At 39.1% G+C, this 27,319-nt stretch overlaps 2 protein-coding genes across 6 annotated transcripts in view; both read left to right on the top strand.

Annotated features, from left to right (window-relative positions):
• Nucleotides 1-1,618: 1,618 nt before the first annotated feature.
• WBP2 (WW domain binding protein 2) lies at nt 1,619-19,755 on the top strand. The gene is made up of 8 exons (XM_060764654.2): nt 1,619-1,840; nt 7,820-7,928; nt 8,961-9,096; nt 12,523-12,615; nt 13,657-13,797; nt 14,319-14,441; nt 16,402-16,478; nt 17,495-19,755. Exons 1-8 carry the CDS (start codon nt 1,782-1,784, stop codon nt 17,546-17,548), a joined length of 792 nt encoding a protein of 263 aa, XP_060620637.1. The 5' UTR covers nt 1,619-1,781; the 3' UTR covers nt 17,549-19,755.
• A 2,425-nt stretch (nt 19,756-22,180) lies between these two features.
• UNC13D (unc-13 homolog D) overlaps nt 22,181-27,319 on the top strand; it is an 80,491-nt gene continuing 75,352 nt past the window's right edge. For 3 of the 5 annotated variants that reach the window (XM_067463796.1, XM_067463795.1, XM_067463793.1), the window contains exons 1-2: nt 22,181-22,265; nt 24,342-24,476. The gene's annotated coding sequence lies outside the window, so the exon portion shown is untranslated. Of the gene's footprint in view, nt 22,266-23,951; nt 24,477-27,319 lie in introns of those variants that run through there. The other 2 variants (XM_067463797.1, XM_067463794.1) reach the window with 2 other exon arrangements.

Below are 27,319 nucleotides of genomic sequence, written 5' to 3'. Positions count from 1 at the left end.
ATCCTCTCACCTCTGCAGGAGTCTACCGTGTACCATGCAGCTGTGGACAAGTCTACATAGGGACCACCAAACGCAGCGCCCAAACAAGAATCCAGGAACATGAAAGGCACTGCAGACTACTCCAACCAGAGAAATCAGCCATAGCAGAGCACCTGATGAACCAACCTGGACACAGCATTTTATTTGAGAACACAAAAATGCTGGACCACTCTCACAACCACCATGTCAGGCTACACAGAGAAGCCATTGAAATCCACAAACATGTGGACAATTTCAACAGAAAGGAAGAAACCATGAAAATGAACAAAATTTGGCTACCAGTTTTAAAAAATTCTAAAATTAAAACAACAGAGAGAAAAACAGGCAGGGACATCTAATCACCTTTCATTAAGAGTTTGCTCCAGGCACAGTCAGCCCATTGTATGCTAATCAAGGTGGTCAATTGAAAAGATTCACACCTAGCCCATCTTACAAAAGCCTTTTGTCTCACCCTGGTCTTTCCACAGATATATAAACCCCCTTTTTCCCAGCTCCAGACCTCACCCTCTGAGGATGCCTGCCATAGATGCAGGCGAAACGTCAGGAGAAATGCCTCTAGAACATGGCCATATAGCCCGAAAAAACCCACAAGAACTGAGTGATTCCGGCCATGAAAACCTTCGACAATACAATAATAATAATAATAATAATAATACTGTACCGAAATACAGTAGAGTCTCGCTTATCCAACTTTTGCTCATCCAACGTTCAGTATTATCTAACCCCACCTCCCGCCAGGATCCACAGCTGTTTCAATACATTGCCATGTTTTGGTGCTAAATTCGTAAATATAGTAATTACTACATAATGCTACTACATAATGCTACACGGTAGCATTGATCCATGGCATTTAAAGAGCCCTTCTGCCGATCTGTTGTTAAACATGATGTTTTGGTGCTTAATTTGTACATTTAATAGGCTTTTCCTTTATCTCTCCTTATTATCCAACATTTTTGCTTATCCAAAGTTCGGCCGGCCCGTTTATGTTGGATTAGCGAGACTCTACTGCAGGGTTCCTCAAACTTTTTAAACAGAGGGCCAGGTCACAGTCCCTCAAACTGTTGGAGGACCGGATTATAATTTGAAAAAAAAGCATGAATGAATTCCTATGCACACTGCACATATCTTATTTGTAGTGCAAAAAAACCACTTTAAAACAATACAATAATTAAAACAAAGAACAATTTTAACAAATATAAACGTATTCGTATTTCAATGGGAAATGTGGGCTTGCGTTTGGCTGATGAGATAGGATTGTTGTTGTGGTGTGCTTTCAAGTCGTTTCAGACTTAGGTTGACCCTGAGCGAGGGCCGGGTAAATGACCTTGGAGGGCCGCATCCGGTCCTCGGGCCTTAGTTGGAGGGCCCCTGCTCTACTGCAATATAGCTCACTCCCCTCAGAAGTGCACAGGCCTGTGTGGTTATCATACGGGTCCAACTTTGCCTGAGGATCCCTACAATTCCCAGGGTGCACCGCGCGGAAGTGGCGTCTTGTCGAAAATGGAGACTTCCCGCTCTTTTGTTGTGAACAAGGAACTACCTTTCCCAGCATGCTCTGCTCCCCACTTCCGGCTGCGCGTTGCCTGGGAGCAGAGCTACACCGGAAGTCCCTGGCGGTGCTGGCGTAGAGTCGCTTTGGCAGTATCGGTCTCCTCAGTCCAGCCGGCGGAGGAGGCATCGGCGCAGAAGAAGCAGCAGCGGCGGTCCAAAGGGGCCAGAGTCCTCCGGGGGCGGCGGCGGCCATGGCGCTGAACAGGAACCACTCGGAGGGCGGCGGCGTCATCGTCAACAACAGCGAGAGGTAACGGCCAGGGAGTCCATCTGGCGAGGCTTCTTTGGGCCGGCTCTCTTGCTGCGTCAGCGGGGCCGCCCCTTGCTCCTCTCCCGCCTCCTCTTCAACGGCCATGCCCCAATGGGAGCTTGGTGAGGCCCTGGCACTCTGGCCGGGGAGGCTAAAGGCCTTGGAAAACTACACCTCTCATGACTCCCTAGCACTGATCCATGGCATTTAAAGAGCCCTCCCACACAGCCATGTAACCCAGAATATCAAGGCAGGAAATCCCACAATATCTGCTTTAAACTGGAATATATGGCAGTGTGGACTCAGCCCAGTTCAAAGCAGACTTGTGGGATTTCCTGCCTTGGTATTCTGGGTTATATGGCTCTGTGGAAGAGCCCAAAGTGGAGTCAGGCTGCACTCATTCTGCAATGTAGTTGCATCCATAGATGCTCCATGGGTCGCTGCATCAGCAAGAGTCACAACACAGAGTGGTAATAATATAATGTTTTAAGTATTGTCGAAAGCTTTCATGGCTGGAATTACTGGGTTGTTGTAGGTTTTAGTAATAGCAACAATACAAATAATATATCTATGTAAATAAAACACTATATTGGGTTGTTGTAGGTTTTTTTGGGCTATATGGCCATGTTCTAGGAGCATTCTGTCCTGACGTTTCGCCTGCATCTATGGCAAGCATCCTCAGAACCTCTGAGAATGCACCTAGAACATGGGCATATAGCCCGAAAAACCTACAACCCAATATAGTGTTTTATTCACATGGATATATTATTTGTATTATTGCTATTACTATTATTAATAAAAAGAGCTATTATTATTATTATTATTATTATTATTATTATTCACAATAGACATATTACACAGACCCACACACATTTTAGTGCCTCAGAGGTTAGCTGGGTACATTTAAACTGCTGATTCAAAAAAATGGCACCAATTTCCCTCCATCAACTCTACTTTTTAATGATATTTTAATAACTATTTTAAAGGAACTTAAATGTGGTTTTATATAATTTATGCTTAATGTTTTTTTATGCAAGATGTAAATTAATTGATAGGTTATGTCAGGGGTCCTCAAACTTTTTAAACAGAGGGCCAGGTCACAGTCCCTCAAACTGTTGGAGGGCCGGATTATAATTTGAAAAAAAGCATGAATGAATTGGTATGCATACTGCACATATCTTATTTGTAGTGCAAAAAACACTTCAAAACAATACAATAATTAAAATGAAGAACATTTTTAATAAATATAAACTTATTAATATTTCAATGGGAAGTGTGGGCCTGCTTTTGGCTGATGAGATAGGATTGTTGTTGTTGTTGTTGTTGTGTGCTTTCAAGTTTTTTCAGACTTAAGTTGACCCTGAGCGAAGACCAGGTTAATGACCTTGAAGGGCCACATTTGGCCCTCGGGCCTTAGTTTGAGGACCCCTGGGTTATGTCATTCCAGTGTGCCTTCAAATAATGGTTCAACTACTGAACAAGTCTGCCTAGCCCACATCTTTTGGTAGGATCCCCAGCACTGTATTCCCAGTCCTTGGCCTTACAGTTTGCATTGCATTAGCCCTGTCCTGCCCAATTAGTCTCAAATCTGCACATGCCCACATTTCTCAGCCATTTGTTGTTTGTTGTTTGGTTATCTTTTATGTTGTCTTAGATTTTATTGGTTTTATTGTTTTAATACAATTGATTGTTATATATTTTTAATTTTATTTCTTTGCAACCCTGTTTATATTTGGCTTGGCCCCCATGTAAGGTACCTTTGAATATATTTAGCATTGAATGTTTTCCATTTTTGTTGGAATCGGCCTAGAGTCCCTTCAGGGAGAGAGAGTAGAATACAAATAAAGTTTATTTATTTTTGAGATACAGAACATATGCTGTTGACCCATCACCATCTGCACTCCCATAGAAAACTTGCATTGTTCCCATGCCTTTTTATGAATCAGCACCCTAGATAACCCCAGGAACAGTTCCCAGGAACAGACCTGAAAAACAAGACACCAAGAGGTTTTTGGTTTTTTTTTTTTGGTTAGGCTGTGTTATTAATAATATGAATAGTCTCAGCAGACATTATTCTTTTATTAACAAATATATTGATAATATTAGTGCCCATCACAACAGACAGATTATTACTATATTATTTTATTCACAACAGATCTTTTATTGGTAATATTATTTATCACAACAAACGGATTATTATTTTTTGCAACAGATTAGTAATCTTATTAGTATTAGTCACAGCTGGTATATTATTTTATTCACAATTGATATAATTAATATTTGTCACAACAGATTTTTATTATATTATTTGCAGCTGTTATATAAATAATATTCTTAGTATTAGTCTCAACAGATTATTAATATTCATAATAGATATAATTTTAAAATATTATGGTTATTTGTCACAACAGATTTTTATTAAAATTGATATAATATTAGTTATTTTAAATCATAACAGACAGGTTGCTGGTGTTATTTTATGCACAATGGATAAATTATTAGTAACATTGTTCGTATTTGTTACAACAGACAGATGTATTATTATATTCACAAAATGTATGTTATCAATGATAATATTGGTATTAGTCATAATAGTCATATTCTCATAATCATTTATTTATATAGGGCCATTAACATACATGATACTATATCAAACAACCAAATGCAAGAGTTCTTCCAAAAGCCTGCAATTTAAAATACATGTATCTATACACACTGGGAAAGAATAATAAATGAATGAAATTATGTAACGCAATCATGAAACAAATTACCTTGATACAATGCAAAAAATACATTGTAATATAGAGCAAAGTAGCTGATAAATTTAGTGGCAAAATATCTAAGACCATGAAACAAAACAAAATTTCCCAAAGCTTTTGAAAATAAGAAAGTTTAAATTTAGGTTTACAGATAATGGGAGAAGCATATGATAGGTGTACAGTCTGAGTATAACGTGTGCTGTGGCTAGGATAAATTCGATGGTACCTTTGTTCCCACACAATCAAGTGAAGAAAAAAAACTTACTCAGAACGCTCTCAGCCTCTTATTTCTGCCCAAAGAGAATTGTCTCAGCCTTTATTTCTTTACTTTGCTGCCATTTAAGTACAGGCAGTCTCCAAGTTATGAACAAGATAGGTTCTGTAGGTTTGTTCTTAAGTTGAATTTGTATATAAGTTGGAACAGGTACATTTTAAAAGTGTAATTCCAGATATACGCATGTACATTATATATATATATACACACACACATACATATATACACCTTTGGACAGCATAGGGAGGGTTAACACCCCTGTGGTGTTTGTTTTGCTGTCTGTGCCTCTGTTCAGAAGATTTAACTTCTCTTTCTTTCACTTGTAATAATAGGATTTTGAGGGAAAAAATGGGTTCTGGATACAAGGATACAAGGATTTGTGATAAAGCTTCAGTGGGGACACATTTTCCCCATGATAACTTTCAGGAGTGGATTTCTCTTACTTCCTGTTGACTCTTGACTATGAGTCATTTGTAAGTTGGATGTTTGTAACTTGGGGATTGCCTATACTCCGTAGTTTTTTCTCTCCAGCTGATATTATCAGACAGAATCGATCCACAAAAACATAAAGTACCATGAGCCTTGGATTGTTTTGAGGTTTTCTTTATGGTCATCTCTGGATATTGGAAGATATGTTTTCTCTGATCATGGATATTCGAATTCTTGGTTACTGTGCCTTTTTGTTCTCTGTATTATGTGGCAGCAAATTCCATCATTCATATGTATATGTGCGTATGTATGTATTGGAATTCCTTTTGTCTATATTGAACAAGTTGTAATATAACATTTTAAGGAGAAAACAGTTTTTACAGAAACAATTGTTACTTTGAGTTTTATTTCAATTTATTTTGATAAGCATTCTCAGTTTATTTTTTGGCATATCTTCTACCCCATGTCAAACTAAAAGTACTAATCTTCAATAACTGATATTTTTTAGCCAATTTCTCTGCATTGTCATGGTATCCAACACTCAAAATCCAGGCAGTGATGTTCATGGATGCAAAATTTCCATAAGCTTAAGCCCCGGGTCAAACAAGAAAAATAATAGTTAGCACATACAGTCACGCTTTTAAGAAATTGTACAGAATATTAACAGGCGCAAATGAGAGAATGGTTGAACAGCCTTAATAATAAATCCAACATGGTGGGAAGCCAAAACCAGGATATGTGAAATGGCATTCAACTTGGGGACACATGGCATTATATGAGCATATGTCAGAAATATTACAGTTTTCAGTTTCCCAATTAGTTTTGTAGCTAAGTTTCTTGGTTACACTTCCATATAGGATGTCACTTCTTCAAGATTACTTTCTATATAAGATTTCACCAGCCTTTGCTGATCTTCTAGACTCTTGAGTCATCAAGCATAGATGTAATGAATCCTATGAGAATTAAGTCTCAACATTGCTTTCTCCAATGCCAGTCTGCATAAACTGAAGACTGGGGACACCATCAAAATCAATGCTGCACATCTGCCTATGCTATACAAAACCTATAATTTAAATTGATAAGATACCATAAAAAAGGATTGCAACTGTAAATGGAATTAGAAATCAGAAGGCATCTGGATGCCATTACACTGCCATAAAATATTGCAAATTTTCTGAGACTCCCTCTAAAACCTCATGCTCTCCCCATTCATGTATTCCTATCCCTCTCTGACTGGTAGCAAACTGCAATGAGGAAGCAGCTGCCTAGAACAAGACAATTCGGGACAGTAGGAGATATTGTAGCCTGGAGATGGCAGCACATATAAGCAAAAATATATTACAAATTTCCCATTGTTCCTTAGTGGTACTTCTTCCTAAGAAAGAAGTAGGAACAATTGACATAATTTGTTAAAGTCTTCAAATGTACTGGAGATAAGGGTGCCAAAGAGTAAAACATCGGTACAATTAGAGCATGTTCGCAATAGTTTATGTTGAAACATCACCTGCTAACAAGATCCTGTGAGAAAATCTCTTTCGGACCAGAATTCAGAGTGCTGCTAGTCATCTGTAAAGCCTTATATGATGAGGTTGAACAGGCTTTAAAACTTCAGAAGAGAACTGGCTTTATTTTTGGCCTTGCCATTCTTACAGAAAAGTTAGGTTTCAGACATGAAGCAAGGCATTCTTGGAGCCTGTTCTCAAGCTCTCTACCACTTGTCTTTCCACCAGGAAGCATATGCTTTTTCAAGTCAGGCTTTTAGCAGGATGGTGTAATGGTTTGAATGTGGGGCTAAAACTCTGAAGAACCTCTCAGCCATGGAAATCCACTGGGCGATCTTTTTCTTTCAGACTATGTAGTCACAATAGTTTCTGTGAGCCACATGAATGGGACTGATGGGAACTGAAAATATTCATCATATTGGATGCCTTTAAATAACAAAGTGCAGTCTCAAAAAGATTTGTCATATTAGATGCCTTCAATAACAAGTGCAATCCTCAGAATGGGCCGTGTAAAATTCCTTAACAGAGCTGTAATGATCTCTTTGTGAAACCTTTGTTCTTATATTTAACTGGACCTCATGCTATGCCATTGCAGACTGATTACTTCTAGATGGACAAAGAATACAGGCTTGTTTTCTCTCTTTATCTTCTGATTTTGTGATGACTTCCATCCAGCGTTTTTCAAATGATCAGTTTGTTGCTATCCCAAAATGTCATAACTAATTAGTAGGCCCTCCACTTTCACTTTGGTTATGGGTGCAGGACCCCCTTCCCCAAGTGGGAAAGCATGATTTTAGATTAAGATTTTTTTTTAATCTGAAAGAGTGCTTCTCTAAGTATCTCTAGGTCTTCCAGGGTAATTTTATGATCAATTTCCACAGGAGGTTGACCGTAAAATCATCCTGGACGACTAGAGATTTCTAGAGGAGTGTTCTTTCTAGGAATCTCTAGATTCTCTTGATTCTATGGTCAATTTTTGACAGAAATGAATGTCTTGTCTTCTGTTTGTTTATAGCGTCTTGATGACTTATGATCACATTGAAGTTACATTTCATGACATGGAACATATGCCAGATGCTTTCAAGGGAACCAAGAAAGGCAGTGTCTTCATGACCCCATATCGAGTAAGTAGGCAAGCACATACTTAATTGTATACAGGTCAGCATCCTATTGGGGCATTAGACCAGCGTGACCTCTCAATATGCTAGCAATTGTACTACTTACATAAGGAGGCATCCAATACTTCTTATGCAAGCAGTCATTCGTTTACTGCAGTGCAGTGGGGTATTTCTGCACAATTTTCCTGTCCTTCCTATCATAGCCATCGGAATATGATGTTTATGTATACAAGGAAGAGGATTTCAGCCACAATTCTAGTTTCAAATCCAAACACTGTTCTTTCTAGACACTCTACTCTGTCTTAACCTGGTAGACTTCAAGCAATTTATAATCTTTCTCTTTTAGTAGTGGTATAACTGTGTTCTATATATAATGTAACTAACTGATTTTTGCACATAACAGTGTATCCTTGGGTGTATTGAGTTGAAAATCTGAAGAGAAATAAAACCTTTGAACCAGCAAGAGAGGATTTTGAAAACTGTCATTGTACCATCTTCTTGCCTTTTCTACCTTCCTGTCCATCATTTTGGAGCCATAAAGCATACATCCTTAAATTAACAGGCAAAAGTGGGTAGAGATTTTGAAGAGCTAGATATCCTCTAGATGTGTGGTAGGGTTACAATTCTCATCACACCCAGTCAATCTGGTAATGGGAGTTGCAATCCAATACAGCCCTAGCTAGCTAATATGACTATCCTTATTTTGGAGCCAAGTAAAAGAGGAGTTGCACTGGTGGGGAGAGGTCAGGACTAGCTGGATAGAAAAAGATGGGATGGGATTTAATCAGTGACCGATTCTGTGACATTTATTTTTCATGGGCTGGCCATACTTACCTACTATATAATTTAACCTTAATAGACAGGTAACCGTGCTGGCTAATGTGTGTCCTTGCTGATTTAATGGCTTCTTCCCATTAAATATCTGACCAGCAAAAGCTTCAGAAAATCATTTTAGTTTTCCAGATTCTAGCTTCCAGTAATAAGCTCTGACATTTTTTATCTGTTTTGTTGTTAAATATCCTTATTCTTTGCTTGCAGATTATCTTTGTGTCTAAAGGAAAAGATCCAATGCAATCTTTCATGATGCCCTTTTATTTGATGAAAGATTGTGAGATTAAGCAGCCTGTTTTTGGAGCAAATTACATCAAAGGTGTAGTGAAAGCAGAGGCAGGAGGTATGTACTATAGCAAAGCCATTGTGTTTAAGGCCTTGAGTTTTGTGAGTGCACTGCACTACAAAGAGAATCTGGGAATGGCATGAAATTGGGGGTTTTGTGAATATGGAACATTCTTCCCTGACCAACAATCAGAGAATGTTCCCTTTAAAAGCAGAAAAAGTGGTGTGCAAAATCCAATCAAAGGTCCACTTAGTCTGGCAGTTTCTATCCCTGGTGAGTCATATGCCTCAGAATCTGATAATTCAAAACATAACGGCTTAATTTTAGTTATAGATGTATCTAAATAAATAGTCTATTGCTTATTCTTGGCAAACTCCTCTCATTTTAAGTAATAATACATTGTCATATACCCCACCCAAAAAATTATATGTTCATTACATTTTATCTCCTGTTTCCAAGTTATATATTCGGAGTGAATCATTGATTGCTAGCAGTAATTTGCCTTGATTCAAACTATTCTTTGTTTATATTTGCAGTTGTAAGGAGGCAACATATCAGGAAAAAATGATCTTATCCTCTCTATTCCAGATATTAAACTTAAATTAGCGTAATGATTTCATCCACTTAGCATCTTTAAATGGCCTGAACCAAACAGCAAATCATATTGGAGAAGAGCTAAGAAAGGTCATTGAGCTATAACTATAGCTTATCTTGCATATAAGCTTATTTTTCCTTTGTGGCCTTAACTCTTCACTGCAAACATTTGAATTAATTGTCTGGAAGGCATTCAAATGGTGCTTGCTTTTATGGCTTATGAATTATTGCCTGACAGGATTTTAGTAGTCTCCCATCTTTTCTCCATTTGTGTCATTTTAAAATATGTTAAAATAGAGAACAGATTGCCTGGAAAAGGATGTCACATATTTCCTTAGACCACCATTCTGGTTGTGCTAATATCGCAGGACCATTTGGGAGAAGCCAGCTGCCTTTGGAGATGCCTTATCATCCTCACTCTTGTGCCAGAACTCTATATCTTAGCTTTGACTTCTTGGAGTTAAACATAAGCATACACATGCTTCTCTTACACTTCACTAGTTTTCAATTGGAGCAATGATTGAAGAAAATACTGCAAGAAAAGTGTATATTTGCCCAGATGATGACCAGAGTCAAACATTTATTCATAACTAAGCCCTACGCTTCCTCTTGTATGAGCAAAAAAATACATTATATTTCTGAAATAGGTGGAAGCCTACATTGTTCAGTGAAAGTATGTGCTACACAGTGATTCTAGTGCAGGTATGGAAAAACTTTGGCCTGCCACGTGTTTTGGACATCAGCTCCCACAATTCCTAACAGCTTAAGCAGCTAAGGGGAAAAGGGAATGGCCCAAGGCTGTTAGGAATTGTAGAAGTCCAAAACATCTGGCAGGCCAAAGTTTGTCCATGCCTGTTCTAGTGGCATCTTAAATTTTTTCTTTATTTGACATAAGATTTTTTTGACTGTAGCTCACCTTGCAGTAACTACTTGGAAGTTGAGATGTGTCATAGGCACTTTGTCTTGGTAGCGCAGGGTATCTTAAGACCAGAGTGGTTGTTAGGGTAATTCTGTGTGTACTAAGTGTCTTTTATTCTGCATAGATCTTTTTAAAGAATGAAAAATTAAAAGTCTTAGACCTTCCTTGATGAAGGACCAAAAAGGTGCCCTGCTGTGGCAAGTATACTAGTAAGCTTAAAGAATGACCAATTGTGCTGTCTAGCATAAATTTACAGAAGTTATCATGTCAAATGCACAGCAATCAATGCACCATTACATGTGCTTAAGAATAAAACCGGTGGAGTTCTTTGAATGCACAGGCTAAAACTTGAACACCCTTTATTGCTGTTCCTTTGCCATTGTTTGTCAGAGGTGTTCTAAGCACCCCCATCAGTCATTGACTAGAGAAACTCCCATCACCTCTGAGCAGTTGACATATAGGAGCCAAACATTTTTTGTTTGGCTGTGAAAGTTAGCCAAACACTGTAGACACTTGGCAGTACTAGCCTTTAAAATCCTTATTAGGTGGACTCAGTGAGATAACAGGGCCCTTCCACACATCCATATACCCCAGAATATCAAAGCAGAAAATTCCACAATATCTGCTTTGAACTGGTTTATCTGAGTCCACATTGCCATATATTCCAGTTCAAAGCAGACAATGTCTGATTTTATTCAGCTATGTGGCCTCACCTCTTCTTAAGAGGCACTGAGCAGCAGGCAAGTTCTTTTGTGCCTCAGGGATGAAATAGAGAACCTCTGGCATTGGAAAGCTTTTATGTTTTCTGATGGGTTACAGAACTGGTTTTCCTCCTCCCCAGAATAGTTCCTCTTTATGGGTACATGAACATGCTCAGATCCCAGATTAATGGACAAATTGAATGTACTTATACTGATTTTCCTGCATTGACATAGAGTACAGGCTGTCATGTGTGCTGCCAAACATGTTATTATTGATAATGCTGCTCTCTAACTCATGTCTTCTTCCTTTATAAGCTACATTATAAAATACCTCCCATTTAATTCCATGTCAGATTGATTGTCCTTCTAAACTGATGGCTAACTTGCAAAGGGCGTTGTTTAGACTTTTTAGCAAAATTGAATTTGCTTTTGCTGACTCAGAGCAAATCTAATCTCCTTGATCTTTTAGTTCTGCCAGAGGCTGGCAAACAGAATTTACTGTCTTTCATTGGCTGTTAGCCACTTTCTAAGGACAGAGTCTTTTCACTCCACTTTTCAAAGAACTTGGGTAAAGCAAAGGCTACTCACATTCTGCATCCAGAAAATTATGGCCCTGGTTTTATGCAAATTACTACACAAATTTTAAAACAGATGTTAGTGGAGAATATGGGTATCAGAATATGGATAAATTAGGAGTGACAGGCAAACACTGCAGGAGGCTATACAGCACTGTGCATGATGCAGACGTTTGGCCTCTACATTTTTTTAAATGACAGCTCTTGCAGAAAGGAGATGCTTGCACCATAAACTTTTTTTTTAGTTTCTCATGTCTGCATGATATATTATCATCCCATATAGAAATAAATGCAAGTTTTATTTTTTTATTTCAAAGTGTCCTTTTATTTACTTTTATTCAGAGCATTTTTTTAACTTGGAAAAGCATACATTCCTACTTCTGTTGCTGTTCTAGTATTTCACTTTGCCTCACTTCTCTGGCATTTAATGGTAATCAGCTGATTAGATTTTAGCAGTGATTTGAATGAGCATTTGTGTTCTTTGCATTACAAACTGTAGTCATTATGATGTCTTCATTTGAGATGCTTAGGCTGAAAGGACTGCTATTAATTTTCCAAAAATCTTTTTATACAGAGTGGCCTTGAAGTACAGCTTATGGAAATCTGTTCAGATTCTTTAAAACACAGCAACAGTCTTGTAGGGGATTCAGATAATAGGCCAGTTCACTTTACAGTATCTTTGCTTTCTTTCTAGGAGGTTGGGAAGGATCAGCAACTTTCAAAATGGCGTTTTCAGCTGGAGGTGCCATTGAATTTGGACAGCGAATGCTACAAGTAGCTTCTCAAGGTACTGTTTTTCATAGGGAAGCTAGTTCAGCCAGAGATAGATTTCAATCTGAAGATACCTTATGGATAAGAAGGATGCAATACTTGAGTAACTTGAGGCATTAAAGAATAGAAGGTGCCTCGGGTAGATTAACATTTTAGGCTTGGTTGACTAAATAACATTTAATATTAATAGTATCTTCTGATACTAAAATCTTAGACTGCTATGAGACCCGGAGTGAAATTACTTGGTTACGCCTTTAATTAATTGTAGTTGCAAAATAAAGGGAAGGCTTTCTTCCTATTCCACGTCTTAAAGTGACTGGTTTCTTTTGTTTGTTTGTTTGTTTGTTTTGTTTTGTTTTTTGGCCATTAGAGGGGCACATGAGGAGCATTCCCAGCTGGCCCAGCACTTGAAACATACTTGTCTGTTACTGACCCCTTGCTCTATATACCCCCTGCATCAAAGGACAGAAGTCTTTATTTTCTAAAGCTGCCTATATACAATATAGTCATTCTTCTAACCCTCTTTACTGACTGGTCACATCACTTCAACCAGCCCTTTAGCTGCCTTCTATCTCTTACAAGGAGCTACGAGTCATGAAATCCAGCAAACCTGCAGCATTTGCAGGTGCTTACATTTCTTTCTCCATCTTATTTATTCAGCCCTGGTGTTCAAATGTGATTGCTCTACATGTTCACTTCACTTGCAGCCAGTGAATTGGATACCAAGCCAGGCATCTTATCCTACTAAATTAAAGGTTTTTTTTCTTCTTTTCCCCCTTCACCAGACCTCTTCCCTACCCTGCCAGGCCCTGCGCTGCTTTTACCAGCTCTGATCATCATACAGGAAACACTTGGAACCAATTAATGCTGAATGATGGTGTTATAAGATATGGTGAACCTGCAAATTGTTCATCTCACCAGCTGCAGATCTGCTTGGTTTTATTTTAGCAGAGAATTGGAGTCTGTTGGAATTGCTGTGCCCTTGTGGTTCTGACTCATGTGTTTCTGAAATGGATCTGGCTAGCCTAGCATAATTTGCTGACCCTTTGTGTTACAGCTTCCCGGGGGGAGGTCCCCAATGGAGCCTATGGGTACTCGTACATGCCGAATGGGGGCTATACCTTTCCACCTCTTGCTACTAATGGGATGTACCCTCCTGCCCCTCCTGCGGGATACCCTTACCCACCACCGCCTCCTGGTGAGTTACAGCAGTGGAATAACACAAAATGGAGAGTTCATCCATTCCCTAAGTATGTATCTTTCCACAGTGATTAGTTCTTTCCCATTGCCTTGAAATCAGATGGGGACTGATCTGGAGTTAGACAAAAGCTAGCTAGTGTTGTTTGAAGTAGCTTGACCTTGGTATCTTACTTGTTGTAACTTGCCAGGAAAAAAATCTATATAATACTGCACTTGATTCAGGATTCAATTTGATGTCTTCATTCTCCCAAGATTTCCTGAGTGAAATCCAGTTAAGTTTTTCTTCTGATGCAACTGCTTCTGCAGTTTCACCAAGAGGAAATAAATTTCCCTTTCCTTCTATAATCCTCAAAATTTGCTCCCTAAGTAGATTGGCAGGAGGAGGGAAGGCAGAAGAGAAACAGTTCCATTGAATAGCACATCTTAAAAGATCTAGAGTATCATCTTGAGGACAGATATTTTAGTGATGTGGTAATTGTGTGTTTTCCCATTGTTTTATTCTGTCATTCTCTGTTGTAGCTGAATTGTATCCTGGTCCACCGATGGCTGGAGATATGGGATACATGCAGCTTCCCCCACCTCCCTATCCTGGCCCCATGGAGCCACCAGCTGTGGGCCCAGACCTTCCCTCCACTCCAGCAGGTAAGGGTTGAGGCCACAGAGAGAAATCCAATATATTCTCAAATGTTGTAGAACTACACAGGGCCTTCAAGCCTGTTCTGTTTTCAGCAGGATTTATGAAACTCGAACAGTACTTATTCAGCTTATTAACACTCATGAGATGGAAATGCATAACACAATGGTAGTACATTTTCAGTCCAGAAGACAGGTTTCTAAAAATGGTTCAATTGAGGTTCCATATTAAATCATCTCATCTTGGCTTCCAATCTAACCCACTTCATTTAAAAACTATTTTTCCTCATTACCAGATTTACAAGTGTGATTCATATAGAAAACAAAACCTATGTTGTCCTCCCCCCCCCCTTTATATGATTAGTAAAGGGAAAAAAATGAGCCTAGAGATGACATGCAAGTTTCTCATGGAGATGACAATTTGCTGGGTCTAATGTGGGGCACAGCATTGTTTATTCAGTTTCAGGAATAACATATTTTAGAGAACAAAATTGCAGAAAGAGGAGATTCCAAAAAGCACTTCTAGTAGGGTAACTAGCTGGCTGCCAACAGACCTGAGTTTTTGCAAACAATTGCAAAACAGAAGAGCATGTTTTCCAAGATAGGAGGCAAGTGTTCGTTTTTCTTGGAGGCCACACACTCCCCTATTTACTTTCTCTTCCCTGTTGGACTAGAAACACTTTTGGAACTTTGACTGGGAAAAGGAGTTGTTAGAGGAGATTGTAGTGCTCTGTTCTTCCAGTCCCCCACATCTAAATGCACTCCCTTGCCTCTCCTTTTGAGCAGTGGTCCAGCTTTTCAAAAGGGATTTTGCTGGAAATGTCTAGGCTTACCTTTCAGGTGAAACTACTCTTCTCACTAATCATGCTAGAGATCGCTTCAATATCTAACTGTAAAATAAAACAGTTTCTGGTATACTTTTTTGTGCTTTTTGATACTGGAGGCAGGCAAGAACAGATCTTCTTAATGAGCTAGGTAGCTAGGTGTGAAAAGCACAGTGTGCACAATACTTGCTGCATCTAGTTCTGATCCTGTGTACAGGGCCGTTTCTTCCATCCTGAAGATTAGTGAAGTCTCTGCCTTTGGCAGCAGGTTTTTGAAGTTATGAGGGAGCATCTAATAGTAGCTTGTTTTGCTGCAGTTGCATATTTATTATGAAGGACAGGCAGGGATGTTTGTGGATATTCTGCTTTGGGTGTCAAAATATCTTGAATAGCCAAGGGCACTCTGTATTTTGATGGGAAACTAAATGTAAGATGTTGACTATCCTTAGATTACGATTCGAGAAGCCTACCATTATATTCTTCACCATTGTGGGGGAGCATTGTCCACCTTTCTTTTAACCTCTTTAGCAAGAAACATGGGAGACTTCTGTGGCATCTTGAATTGTTCATAGAAAAGGAACAGAAGAATCCTTAAGAAACCCATTTGTTTTGAGAAACACCACTGAAGCAGTTATATACCTGTGTTTAGCCATATGTAGTGCAATTTTTCTAGGCTCTCTTACCAAACCTCTTTAATAGTGTTAGAGGGGGTTAGATATTATTTTCTTTAACGAATTCTGAGACAGTTTGTCTTAGATATCTAGAGAAAGGAATTCCACGTCTTTTATTCCAACATATTAGGAACATTGCTGTCATTCCTGCTTTGCTCCAGGTTTACTTTCCTGATTAGTAATGTGTAACATTAAACCCCATTTCAGGCATAATGGAAAATAAGTACAAAGCACCAGTCACTGAAGCACTTGAGGAAAGGGATGGCGAGTGGAGGGCACTCTGGTCCAGAACATCTTCCAGGCTTCATTGACAAAGGATTGTAACATACTGTGTTCACACTAGCCCATTCTTTTAATCTGAACACTAATGCTGCCTTCCCATTCCTCCACTTCTCTTTTTGAACTTATCTCACCAATCTGCTGTAGCCCCAAAGGCAATTTTTGTTTAACTGATGATATTTCTCCCCCCTACAGCTGAAGCTAAAGCTGCAGAAGCTGCTGCAAGTGCTTATTACAACCCAGGCAACCCTCATAATGTCTACATGCCAATGGTAGGCTTTTAACATTGATGTATTTTGTGTATTTGGTACATCTTTTTTCATATCACAGTATTGAAAATGCCTGACATGGGAGGCCCAGACAGTCTCCCCTTCAGGTACTGTTTGAATCCAGACCTCTCTGTGTCATGAACATGGCTATGCCCCTTTCCCTGACTACTTTATCACAACTGTTTTAAAAGTTAAAGGAATAAGATGAAAATAGCATTTTAATGTAGCCTCAACTTTCCCTAGCTTCTATATCTCAACTAGAAGAAAAGTGCTAGCAAGTGAGCCGTATTGCTATGAATGTGCAATCAACTCTCCCCATTTGTGGGTTTTACTTTTGTGGGTTTTATTACTCTCTGTGTCTTCCAGTTCAGCATTGTGGTCAACTTGACTATAGAGTCATGCTGGAGAAAATAGACATTATTGGACCTGCGTTAAAAATATATAAATGTTATTATTTGCCATTTTTCACTTTTTGTGAGGATAGAGTGCCCCACAAACCCCTAACCCCAGCCAATGTGGAGGGCTGATTATAGTCAATAGCAAGGGAAGGGAAGGTATTAATAGATTATGTATTGTTAATACTCCATTGTCGTAAAATGAATGACAAAAAAACCTAGTGTAAATTGAACATTATTTAATAATAATGGAAACAGTGTTTTCTAATACAGAAAGTTAATGAACACCTTCATAGTATTCACTGTGTGAGTGAGGTAATACCCTTATGGTTTAAATAAGGAAAGCCTGTATGGGAGCCCCTGCGGAGTGCAATCCTTATCACTAGTGTGATGCTGTTAATAAGCAACATTTTGGTTTTTAGGTTGTGGCTGAACCAATTGGTAGGGTGTAGGTGAGTCAAAAGGAAGCAACTGTTCGTGTTTAAAAATACTGTTTTTCACTTCATAGTTTGGATAATGTTCATATAATGAATTATGTCGCAAAGCTGGTTGAAATTCAGTGTTAAAATTTGTCTATTTCAAACAGTTCCTTAATTTTACTCTTTCTGTTTTTTGTCATTTTAGGATCAGCCCCCTCCCCCTCCTTATTTTCCTCCAGACGATAAGAAAACCCAATAGACTGTACCCACACTTGCTTCCTTGCTTCCATTTGGTTCAATATTGATTAGGGATATGACAATGGTAAAGGACTGTCTCGCCTCCCTCCGGCGCACGTAATTCCCACACGCAGCAGTGGTAGACAACGTGATTCATTAGGAAAGCTTCTAACATTTTCCTGGATTATCCCATGCACCGAAGAAGATCTTGTTCTCTTCTATATGGTTATCTCCGTGTCAATGATGAAATGAAGGAAAAGCTTTGTTCTTCTCCCTTCCCATCTCTGAAGTGTCCTGGGGAAAATACCTTCCTTAAACCAAATCCTTATCAACACCCATTGAATGTGGTGGGTGCGGACCCCTTACAATCCAGCTCTCCTGTGTTGAAGCTTTGAAAGATACCTAGCGTTTTGATCCGCCCGTTCTTCATTACAATGTTTCAACTAAGGAAATGCACCAATTTCCCAACAAATCTAGAAGCATGTTCTTAGATGTTTGGTTTTATTTGGACACTGGAATGTTCGGCCATTTCTTCTACAAAAGACACACACAGCGGCATGTATGCATCATGGATTAATTTCAAAACATTCCCGTCTGCTTATGCATCTTTCTTAATTTATTTTGTACAACAGCAAAATAATGGCTGCATGGACCTGACCCATGATTCATATTATCACCACACCTAATGTGAGACTTGATTTGTCTAATCTTCATTCTAGCAGCTGTTAAGAGTTTCTAAGGAGGAAGATAGTAGACATGTTAATTTATTTCTCTCCTCTTTTTTAATTTATTATTTGGATTTTGTTGCTAGCACACCATTTTCTGAAGCAAGGCACTCCTTTTTTGCTGCATGGTGTTCAACTGTTTCATCAGTATACGCTTCCAGATTATTCAAATGAAATCTAAACTGACTAAGGGCAAAATCTTTTGCAGAGTTCTGCGTCATTTTTGGAGTTTCTTGCACCTAACAGGTGGGGGTGGGAAATGTATGGTTCTCCAGATGTTTTGGGATTGCAGCTTCCAGCGGTTCTAGACAGCATACCAGTAGTCAGTGGTGAGGGTGCTGGGAGCAGCACCTTCGCATCTGAGAATTGCACAGTGGCCACTATTGCTTTGATTACTGCCAGTGAAATACTATGCACAGCAGAGCCAGTATGTACTGTTTTTGCTTCTTTTTTCCTGACCCCAGATGTGGAGAGGAAATAATGAGGGAGCACATTAGGAATTGCTTGTATATGGCAGGGACTGTCAGCAGTATGAGCTCCTTAAAGATCTCCAAAAACTTGTCAGATTCAGGTTTTTTTTTTACAGAGAACTAGAGGGTTCCTGTGTGTCAGAAAATGGAAACTCCTCTATTTCATTATAATTATTTCTGGTTTGCATAAAAATCCTCATAATTTCCTTGAACATTGCATTTGAGATTGGGGCTTCCTGGCAAATTAAGCTATTGAGCCAGTGCTGGAAGCTTCAACTTCCTTTTACAGTCGTTTGAACCTGGGGCACCTGCTAGCATTTGCGGCAATTCCAGTTTTGGTGACATTATGACTGTTCATCTCTGCAATGGAAATCCTTGGTAGCTGCAGAAATGTCTTGAGGAAAGATACAGATAGCATCAGTTGCCAAGATCTTGGTGAAGTGGGATGATTTAACTGCATGCCTCTGCAATGCTTGATCTTCACTTCCCTTCCGTCTTTGTGTGTTTACGTAAAACTAACGACCTTTTGAATTTTCATGAGATGAAGGTGCAAGCTGCCTCTTTTCAGAAGAACATCTCTTTTTGCATTCTCAGTAGCAATCCCTCTGCTGTTTTGCTGCAGGATCAAGTGACAGCCAAATAGGTGAGGACCTTGAGTTTGTGTAAGATGCAAATTCAGTTGGCATAGCCTTTTCCAGCAGGAGCTTTTAAAACAGCCCCGTACTAATAACACTAGAAGTATTGTTTTCCTGATAGGTAAGGTCCAATGAAGGTCTTTGCCTTTTTCTTCAAATGCTTCCTAGCTGACCAGTGTTGTTTATTCTGGTGCACATACTCATCTCCACTTTGTGCACTGTGTTTTCTTTCTTTCTAGATTTGCTATTTAAGCTGCAGTGATGTAAAGAAACTTATTTTAAAAATAGATATGTATTTTGGAAAAGTTCTAATATATTATGGATGTGAAATGGTTCATTTGAATGTAAGACTATCTTTTGATTTGCTGAGACTGTGAAATAAAGATAACATAAATCAGATCTGCCTGGCTCAGTTTGCATCCGTTCTTGGATGGGCCAATAGTCATTTTGACACCTTGTAAGTGTTGTTTTGCAGGTGCGTCTTTGCAGTTCAAACACAAAATGCTGGTTGCATGGGAGATGATGCTCTGGGTTCTCCACTGACTTCTACCATGATCTAAACTGTACAGAAAATTGCTGTTACAGAAGCTACCTATAGGTATAGTGTGCTGGTCTTCAAAATTCAAGGTCACCAATGTCTAGGTTGGAGTGATACACTTTGCTTGTCAAGATGTTCAATTCTACTCTTGTCAAATCTCAGCTGAGAGTTTTCTTGCTTAAATCTTATCCTAAATGGCTCTTGTGCACTTTAGGGATGTTTCCTTTACTTTTCCATTAGATGTTCTGGGTGCAAACCACAATGGAGACTCCAGGGGATAGCTAAAGAAGAGAAAGCGTGGGTAGAAAAAGTACCCCTCTAGAGTTATCATGTTCCTCAAAGTAGAGTGTGTTCTTTGAGTTTACGTTTTATATAACATGTTTATGATTACATATCATGTTTATGATTACATATCAAAATAAACAAGGAAATACTTTTTTTAGCAGCAGTCTTGTGCAAAGTCTTCTCACTCTGCTAGCTCTATGGCATGTAAACAATTTCACTGTCTTCATTGTCACTGACTTCAGCGTTTTCCCTATAAAACTATATAAAAGTTTCATGACAATGAATTATATTGCATATATTGAGGTGTACTTGCACTTTAAAACTTAAAATGTTATTTTTACTGATAAGCCAAAAACTTTAGTTTTACAAACAACAGTAATAGACAAACCATTAAATAAGTCAGCCTGAAACTTGCTAAATTACCACTGCCCAACTTGTTAGCTACACAGCTTGACAAGAGTTCTCAAACTCTGTTTTCCATACCCAAATATAAAGTTGTCCTATTTGTGGGCAAGAGTATTGCTTTTCATTCTTTTTTTCATGGTCTCTGTGAAATTGCACATATGGGTCTTGTGCGCAGGTGCAAGACAGCTTGGAATTCTCTATAGCTTTAAGAAACTTGGTGGTAGCCCTGTCCACCCTGCCCTGGAGGATATAGCTGTCAGGCGGGGTTGGCACCTCAGTTCCTTTTCATCTGCAGTGTTAGCAGCAACAAGGAATTTCTCTTAGATAAATTACCTTGTTAAGTATTATTTCCTGCCTACTGCAGTTTTTTTCATATTGGCTTTCGGTTATTTGACTTCTCTTCAGTTACTCCTACTTGGTATTTTTTCCTATGCTTGACTTGCACTGACTACAGAATGTGTGGAATGTGGAGGAAGGCTTTTAGACAGTGGTGGTCACTCAATGTGTATGCTCTGCTTCAGGGGGGAGGCTCATGTGGTGAAGATGTTGCCAAACATTCACCACCACCACCCCAGAATGGAAGAATCAAGAAGTGTGCCTTAAAATGCTATGTGCAGGCACTTATAGCTTTGCCTTTCTGACCAAAGAAACCGTCCATATTAGAGTTGCTGCACAGCGGCTGGCCCCACGCGAAAGGAGGTGCACCCATCCCCCTTTGGCATCAAGGGGCAGCACACAATGCTAACAGCCCTCAAAATGGGGCGAAAGGGTGCAAGGAGAGTAAGCGGTGTTGGTGTCCTCTTCCGGGGTTCAAGATCTGCCCCAACTGGTGTTACCATCGCAGCAAGCCCCATCTGCACCTTTGTGTGTTGGCATGGACACTGCTGTACTTGACTCAAATGTTGCCTCGCTTACGGCAAGCTGCTACAAGTGCCTCTTGCACAATGCCCCCTCCCCTTCACAGCATCTTCCATGCAGTCATCTCATTTGTTATTGGACATGGGATTTCTTAAGATAAAAGCCGTATTTTTTTTAAAAGAATTGGATCCAATTGAACTTACCCTTGCATGTTATAACATCCTGACATGAAAATGTAGTGCACCTAATGGCCTTTGTTTCCTGGTGTGACACACCTTGTGATATTCACTATGGTACTACTTGAAGCTGCAGACAGTTTGCCACATTCCCACACTTTTGGATCCAGCACTTCTTTGAACTAAGCCACTATTGACACAATGCAGCCTATTTCTAACTCTTTCTCCCTTTGCCTCCATGCAGAGCACAACTTTAGAAATTACACTTGGATCCTGGCATTCACCTAAAGCTTCCTTATATGATGACATCAGTATCGTCGTCAGAATGGCTAGGAACATCCAGCATTAAGAAATACCTGAGTCAAGAAAATTATAAAGATTACGCAATATTCTAATTGTACCTATCATTTAAGAAAATTTAGGAAAAGGTTGGGCTTTTTAATAGCTAATAGTTGTTTGGCTCCAAAGATCATATTTACACACACAACATAAACATGTTGTCTCTCAGGACATGTGATTGGTGTGGTCCTGCCGGTAGTGTTTTTGCCTATCCCTTGACAAGGAAATGAGTCAGGAGAGGGAGGTTAAACTTTCTCCTGCCTCGGAGATAAAGGCATACATGGAGCTGATACTCTACGCTGACCCAGGTAAGTTAACAGCCTTCCTTTATTACTACCTTATCTCCCCCTACTACCCCACCCACCGAATGCACTTGAAATTTCTGCGTTCTCCCGAAAACAACGGCGGGACTTAAAAGTGAAAGAGGAAAATGCAGTCTGTGTGAAAGAATGCTAGGCAACTCGCAATGGGTGAGACACAATTCAGCTTTACAAGCACGTCAGATTGCTGAACAGAAAGGAACATTTAGGTTAGCAGATGTGATAGATGCTCTGGACAATTATAGTGTCATCAGTGTGGGGAATCCAGCTTTTCCCTATGGGGTGCAGCTTATGCTAAGCTGGCATCTTCCCAATGTATTCTGCTACAACTCCCATCATTCTAATCAGTATAACAACTAGAAGAGGAATATAGGAGTTGTATATCACTAGATTGGGGAATAATATTACTTTGTCCACTTTTAACATGATTGAAAAAATTCTTATTTGAGATGGGATGCCTTGCCCTGTGGTCTTCAAATGATTCTAAATGCTTTAGCTACATTCAGTTACACAATCTAGGTTAGTCTGTGGCTGACAGGTACACTGCAAAAGACATTTTACAGTCGGCATACTATTTAGAAAGTGCTATTTGCTTAATGCATTAGCCCTGTCCCATGCATTCCAAGGTCCATTGTTTTAGGATGGAGTTGGTGACTGTAGTACATGTCGAACTATGAGTTGAACACAATATGGAGTTCTTTGTTAGTGTAGTTATTGTGATCGCCAAAAGAAAAGACTGATGAGACGCAAACGAACCATTGAAGACCAGTGTCAAAAACTGAATTTTATTATAGAGGGTCCACAGTAACAGAGAATTGCATACTTCCAGTGCTAAATCCTATTCAGAGCATTTGAAAGAGGAATAAGCAGAGGATAAGAATAAGAATAAAACTTTATTTTTAGACCACCCTCTCTCCCCAAGAGGACTCAGAGTGGTTTACACACAAGAAAGACAAACATTCAATGGCCAATTCAAATACAAGCATTTAAAAATAAACAGGATAATACAAAAATAATAACCATAAACTTATGACAAAAGAGAAATTAACACCAAAATGAGGACTAAATGTGAATAATCAAATAAACCTAATTATACTAATAGCATTAATTAACCATTTAGACATAAATCCTAGAAAAGGCAAATAAATACATTAAAATGACTATCAAGGTTGTTCTTGGTAAGTGTGGCTTAATATACTGAACACTTGATTGGTTTCAGTCTCAACTGGTCATTCTTAAAGTTAGGTTCCTTCTTTTCTTCTTTTGTCTACTGTGAACATTTTGAAATATTCCAGTAAAGTTGTTAAAGTTTCTGTCTTGACCACCATACTAAGCAATGCACCTGAACTTGGTTACTATCAGCCAGCCAAATACAAGGCATTCTTGAAATTCTTCTTTTTATGTAAACATTCACAGGGAGAGCCCTGAATACAGAAGTTTCTTAGTTTTCCTCAGGCAATAAAATGGGTGGCCCTACTGAGAGAATATAGCATTGCTGATGTATAACAATCAATGTGTGACCCACTCAAGAGTTAACACATTACCACTTCTTCCTGATGTTGTTGAATGACAACTCCCAGCAGCAGTCCAATCCACACAATCCCTTCCCAGCTTGACCTCTAACACGGCTTCTATACTTTCAGGAGAGAAAGGGGGACGTCTCTCTTGGAAATTCTTGAACACCATGATATTTCTGCGACCCTTCCTCAGCATTTGTTCATACAGGAGGCAGCAAGCCTGGGCTGTTTTGTCTCGAAATGTGTAAACAGTCTTGCTAAGCGCACTGAGCAGGCGTTCCCAACCCTTCGGCTTATTGGGACTTAAAAAATGACCAAAACGAAATCGAGTGATTTGTATTCCTTCATTAGAGGAGGGCAGAGCACCCAGTTCAAGCAGAAAAGGAGCGCGTGGAGGCCTTAACGAGAGGCAGTTGGCATGGCAAAGCGCACACTTCCTGTCAGCAATGACAGGGTTACTGTCTGCTTTACTATAATCGACAGATAATGCAATAAGAAATTGATTTACATTTCCTCCCTGTGTGGAATGAAATTATATGGTCCACAGGGAGATATCACTACCAACAGAACAGACTCCCAGAGGGAAAGGCAGCAGCTGAGGACAAAGTTTAGCTTGGAATATCAAACCCGCAGCACCTGTTGGATCGAGCATTGCTTAAACCTGACAGTTTTCTCTTCCAAGGTAGGTGTTCAATATGTAGGAAAATATATAGGAAAGAATTGCTTTGCATTACAAACATCGGGCATTGTGCATATGTGTGTGTATATGTATGTGTGTGTATATATCAACAGGAAATTCCAAGCCATGTAAAAGTAGAGTTATGCCTCAGCTAATTGTGGGAGGAGCCCCTGGTGCCGCAGTGGGTTAAACCACCGAGCTGCTAAATTTGCTGACCAAAAGGTTGCAGGTTCGAATCCAAGGAGCAGCATGAGCTTCCACTGTCAGCCCCAGCTTCTGCCAACCTAGCAGTTTGAAAACATGCAAACGTGAGTAGATCAATAGGTACCATGCAGTCAATTATTTATTTATTTATTTATTTATGACATTTATATGCCACTCTTCTCACCCCGAAGGGGACTCAGAGCGGCTTACAAGATATATATATATATACATACAATACATTATATTATTAGCATAGTACAATATCAGTATTATATATTACTATATTGTACTATACCATTATATTGTAATAGTATTAGTAATATTACATGTAATATAAAATATTTAATTATAATATATCATTATTAGTAGTATTATATTGTATTACATTATAATATTATAAATATTATATGTATATATAATACATTATATCATATAATATTATAATGCCAGCCACATGACCTTGGAGGTGTCTATGGACAATGCCAGCTCTTTGACTTAGAAATGGAGATGAGCAGCAACCCCCAGAGTCGGACACGACTGGACTTAATGTCAGGAAAAACCTTTACCTAATTGTGGACCATGAAAAAAAATTATCCTTTTCTTAAGGTAATAGTAATTCCTGTGCTATTTAGGTAAGAGAGTCAATCTTCTTATTTTTACCTTAATTCAGGAATCTTCTTCCTTCATGAAAGCATCTTATAGATAAAGATAAAGGTTTCCCCTTGACATTAAGTCTAGTCATGCCCGACTCTGGGGGGTTGTACTCATCTCCATTTCTAAGCCGAAGAGCCAGCGTTGTCCGTAGACTCCTCCAAGGTCATGTGGCCAGCATGACTGGATGTAGTGCCATTACCTTCCCACAGAAGCAGTACCTATTGATGTAGTCACATTTGCATGTTTTCAAACTGCTAGGTTGGCAGAAACTGGGGCTAACAGCAGGAGCTCACCCTGCTCCCCATATTTGAACCACCAACCTTTTGGTCAGCAATTTCAGCAGCTCAGCAGTTTAACCTGCTGTGTAACCGAAGGGTCCATTAAAGCATCTTACATTGCTTTTAATTAAAATACTTTTAAAACCACCCCCTCTCCACATGAAAACATAGCTTTTGCCACTTGTGCATCTTTTTATTTCTGATAGATCTGGTTGGTTGGTTGCCTTATACAGAGGAATCCTATTGTATGCTTACCCAGGGATAAGTCTCATTATGTTAAATAAGGTTTACTCATCTAGCAACTGCATTAAGGTATGTAGTCTAAATGGTTTGCAGGTGTAAAGGGAGCAACATCTGTATTTGGTTTGATGTGCCTTTGTAGAGACTCCAGTTAGAATTTGCAGGTGTAAGATGTTTAGCAGAAGTAAAGTCTGTGGTGGCATGAATGTATGTGTGCAACCCCATTCATTTCATAGGGTTTTCTTAGGCAAAGAACACTCAGAGATAGTTTTGCCAGTTCCTTCCTCTTCAATAGAGCCTACAGCACTTGGTATTAGTCGATGGTCTTCCATCCAAGTGCTAACCAGGGCTAAGGCTGCTCAGCTTTCAAGATAAAATAGCATCTGATACTTTTAGAAGATTTAGCATAGTTCCCTAGAAAATTATGAGACAACTTTTATTTTCTATAATTCTTCAGTGTTTTCATACCATTAGTCTGAATTAAGAAATCTCCATCTATTCCAGAATCCAGAGCCAAATACTATATGAGATGTATTTTGATTTCATGGATGGGAACACAAGTATATGACTAATGAGTTGTAGTGAAGAGGTGAGGTAGTCTATAAAACATATTCCTGATATTGCAAACAATAATTTTCTCTATATTTAGCTTCCAGTGTTAGTTATTACTTGTGGTCAACCTTTGGCATTGAATATTTTGCAAGTCAAATGACTTAATACAAATAGTGTAACCCTATGTGTGTTTGCTGAGAAAGAAGTCCTCCCTATGTGTTTAGGGCTCACTTCCAGGCCAGTATTTATAGGACTGCAGGCATGATGTATTTATCTATGTGATAAGAAAATTACTTAATTGAATATTAATAGCTGAAATAAAACATGGCAACGGCAATATTCTACCATCAAAAGAGTCTAGGCTAATGCAAATATTTTAAGGGTGGTGATGTTGTCTTTTGGCGACACACGTCAGCTTCATTCTGAAGCATTTTCTTGCAATGTACAGCATGTGGGTCAATGTATGGATGCTGTTAATCCACGGTGTTCTCTAGCTTTTGTTATATTCTGCATGATCAAAGAGTTCCTCCAGATAGGACAAAAGTTTCACCAGGCTGAAGTATTTGTCGGCACAGTCCTTTCTATGAAGCTTGTGTATCTCTGTGTATCGATCCTGTTGTTCCAGGCAGTTGTTAAAATTCTAGGATCCTAGATTTGGAAGAGACCACAAGGGCCATCCAGTCCAGCCCCATTCTGCCATGCATGAAAACACAATCAAAGCACCCCCAACAGATGGCCATCCAGCATCTGTTTCAAAGCCTCCAGAGAAGGAGAGTTCACTTTCCTGTGAGGTAGCATTTCTATTTCTGAATAGCTCCTACCATGTTCTCTTCTCCTCCTCAATTTTTTTAAAGTCATAGTCTTGTGATGCATTAGTAAAATAGCATTTTTGCACTATACATCGATACAAAATTAAAG

The sequence above is a fragment of the Anolis sagrei genome, chromosome 2 (genome assembly GCF_037176765.1).
Source record: "Anolis sagrei isolate rAnoSag1 chromosome 2, rAnoSag1.mat, whole genome shotgun sequence".
Taxonomy (NCBI): Eukaryota; Metazoa; Chordata; class Lepidosauria; order Squamata; family Dactyloidae; genus Anolis; species Anolis sagrei.
This window is presented reverse-complemented; position numbering and strand designations above follow the sequence as displayed.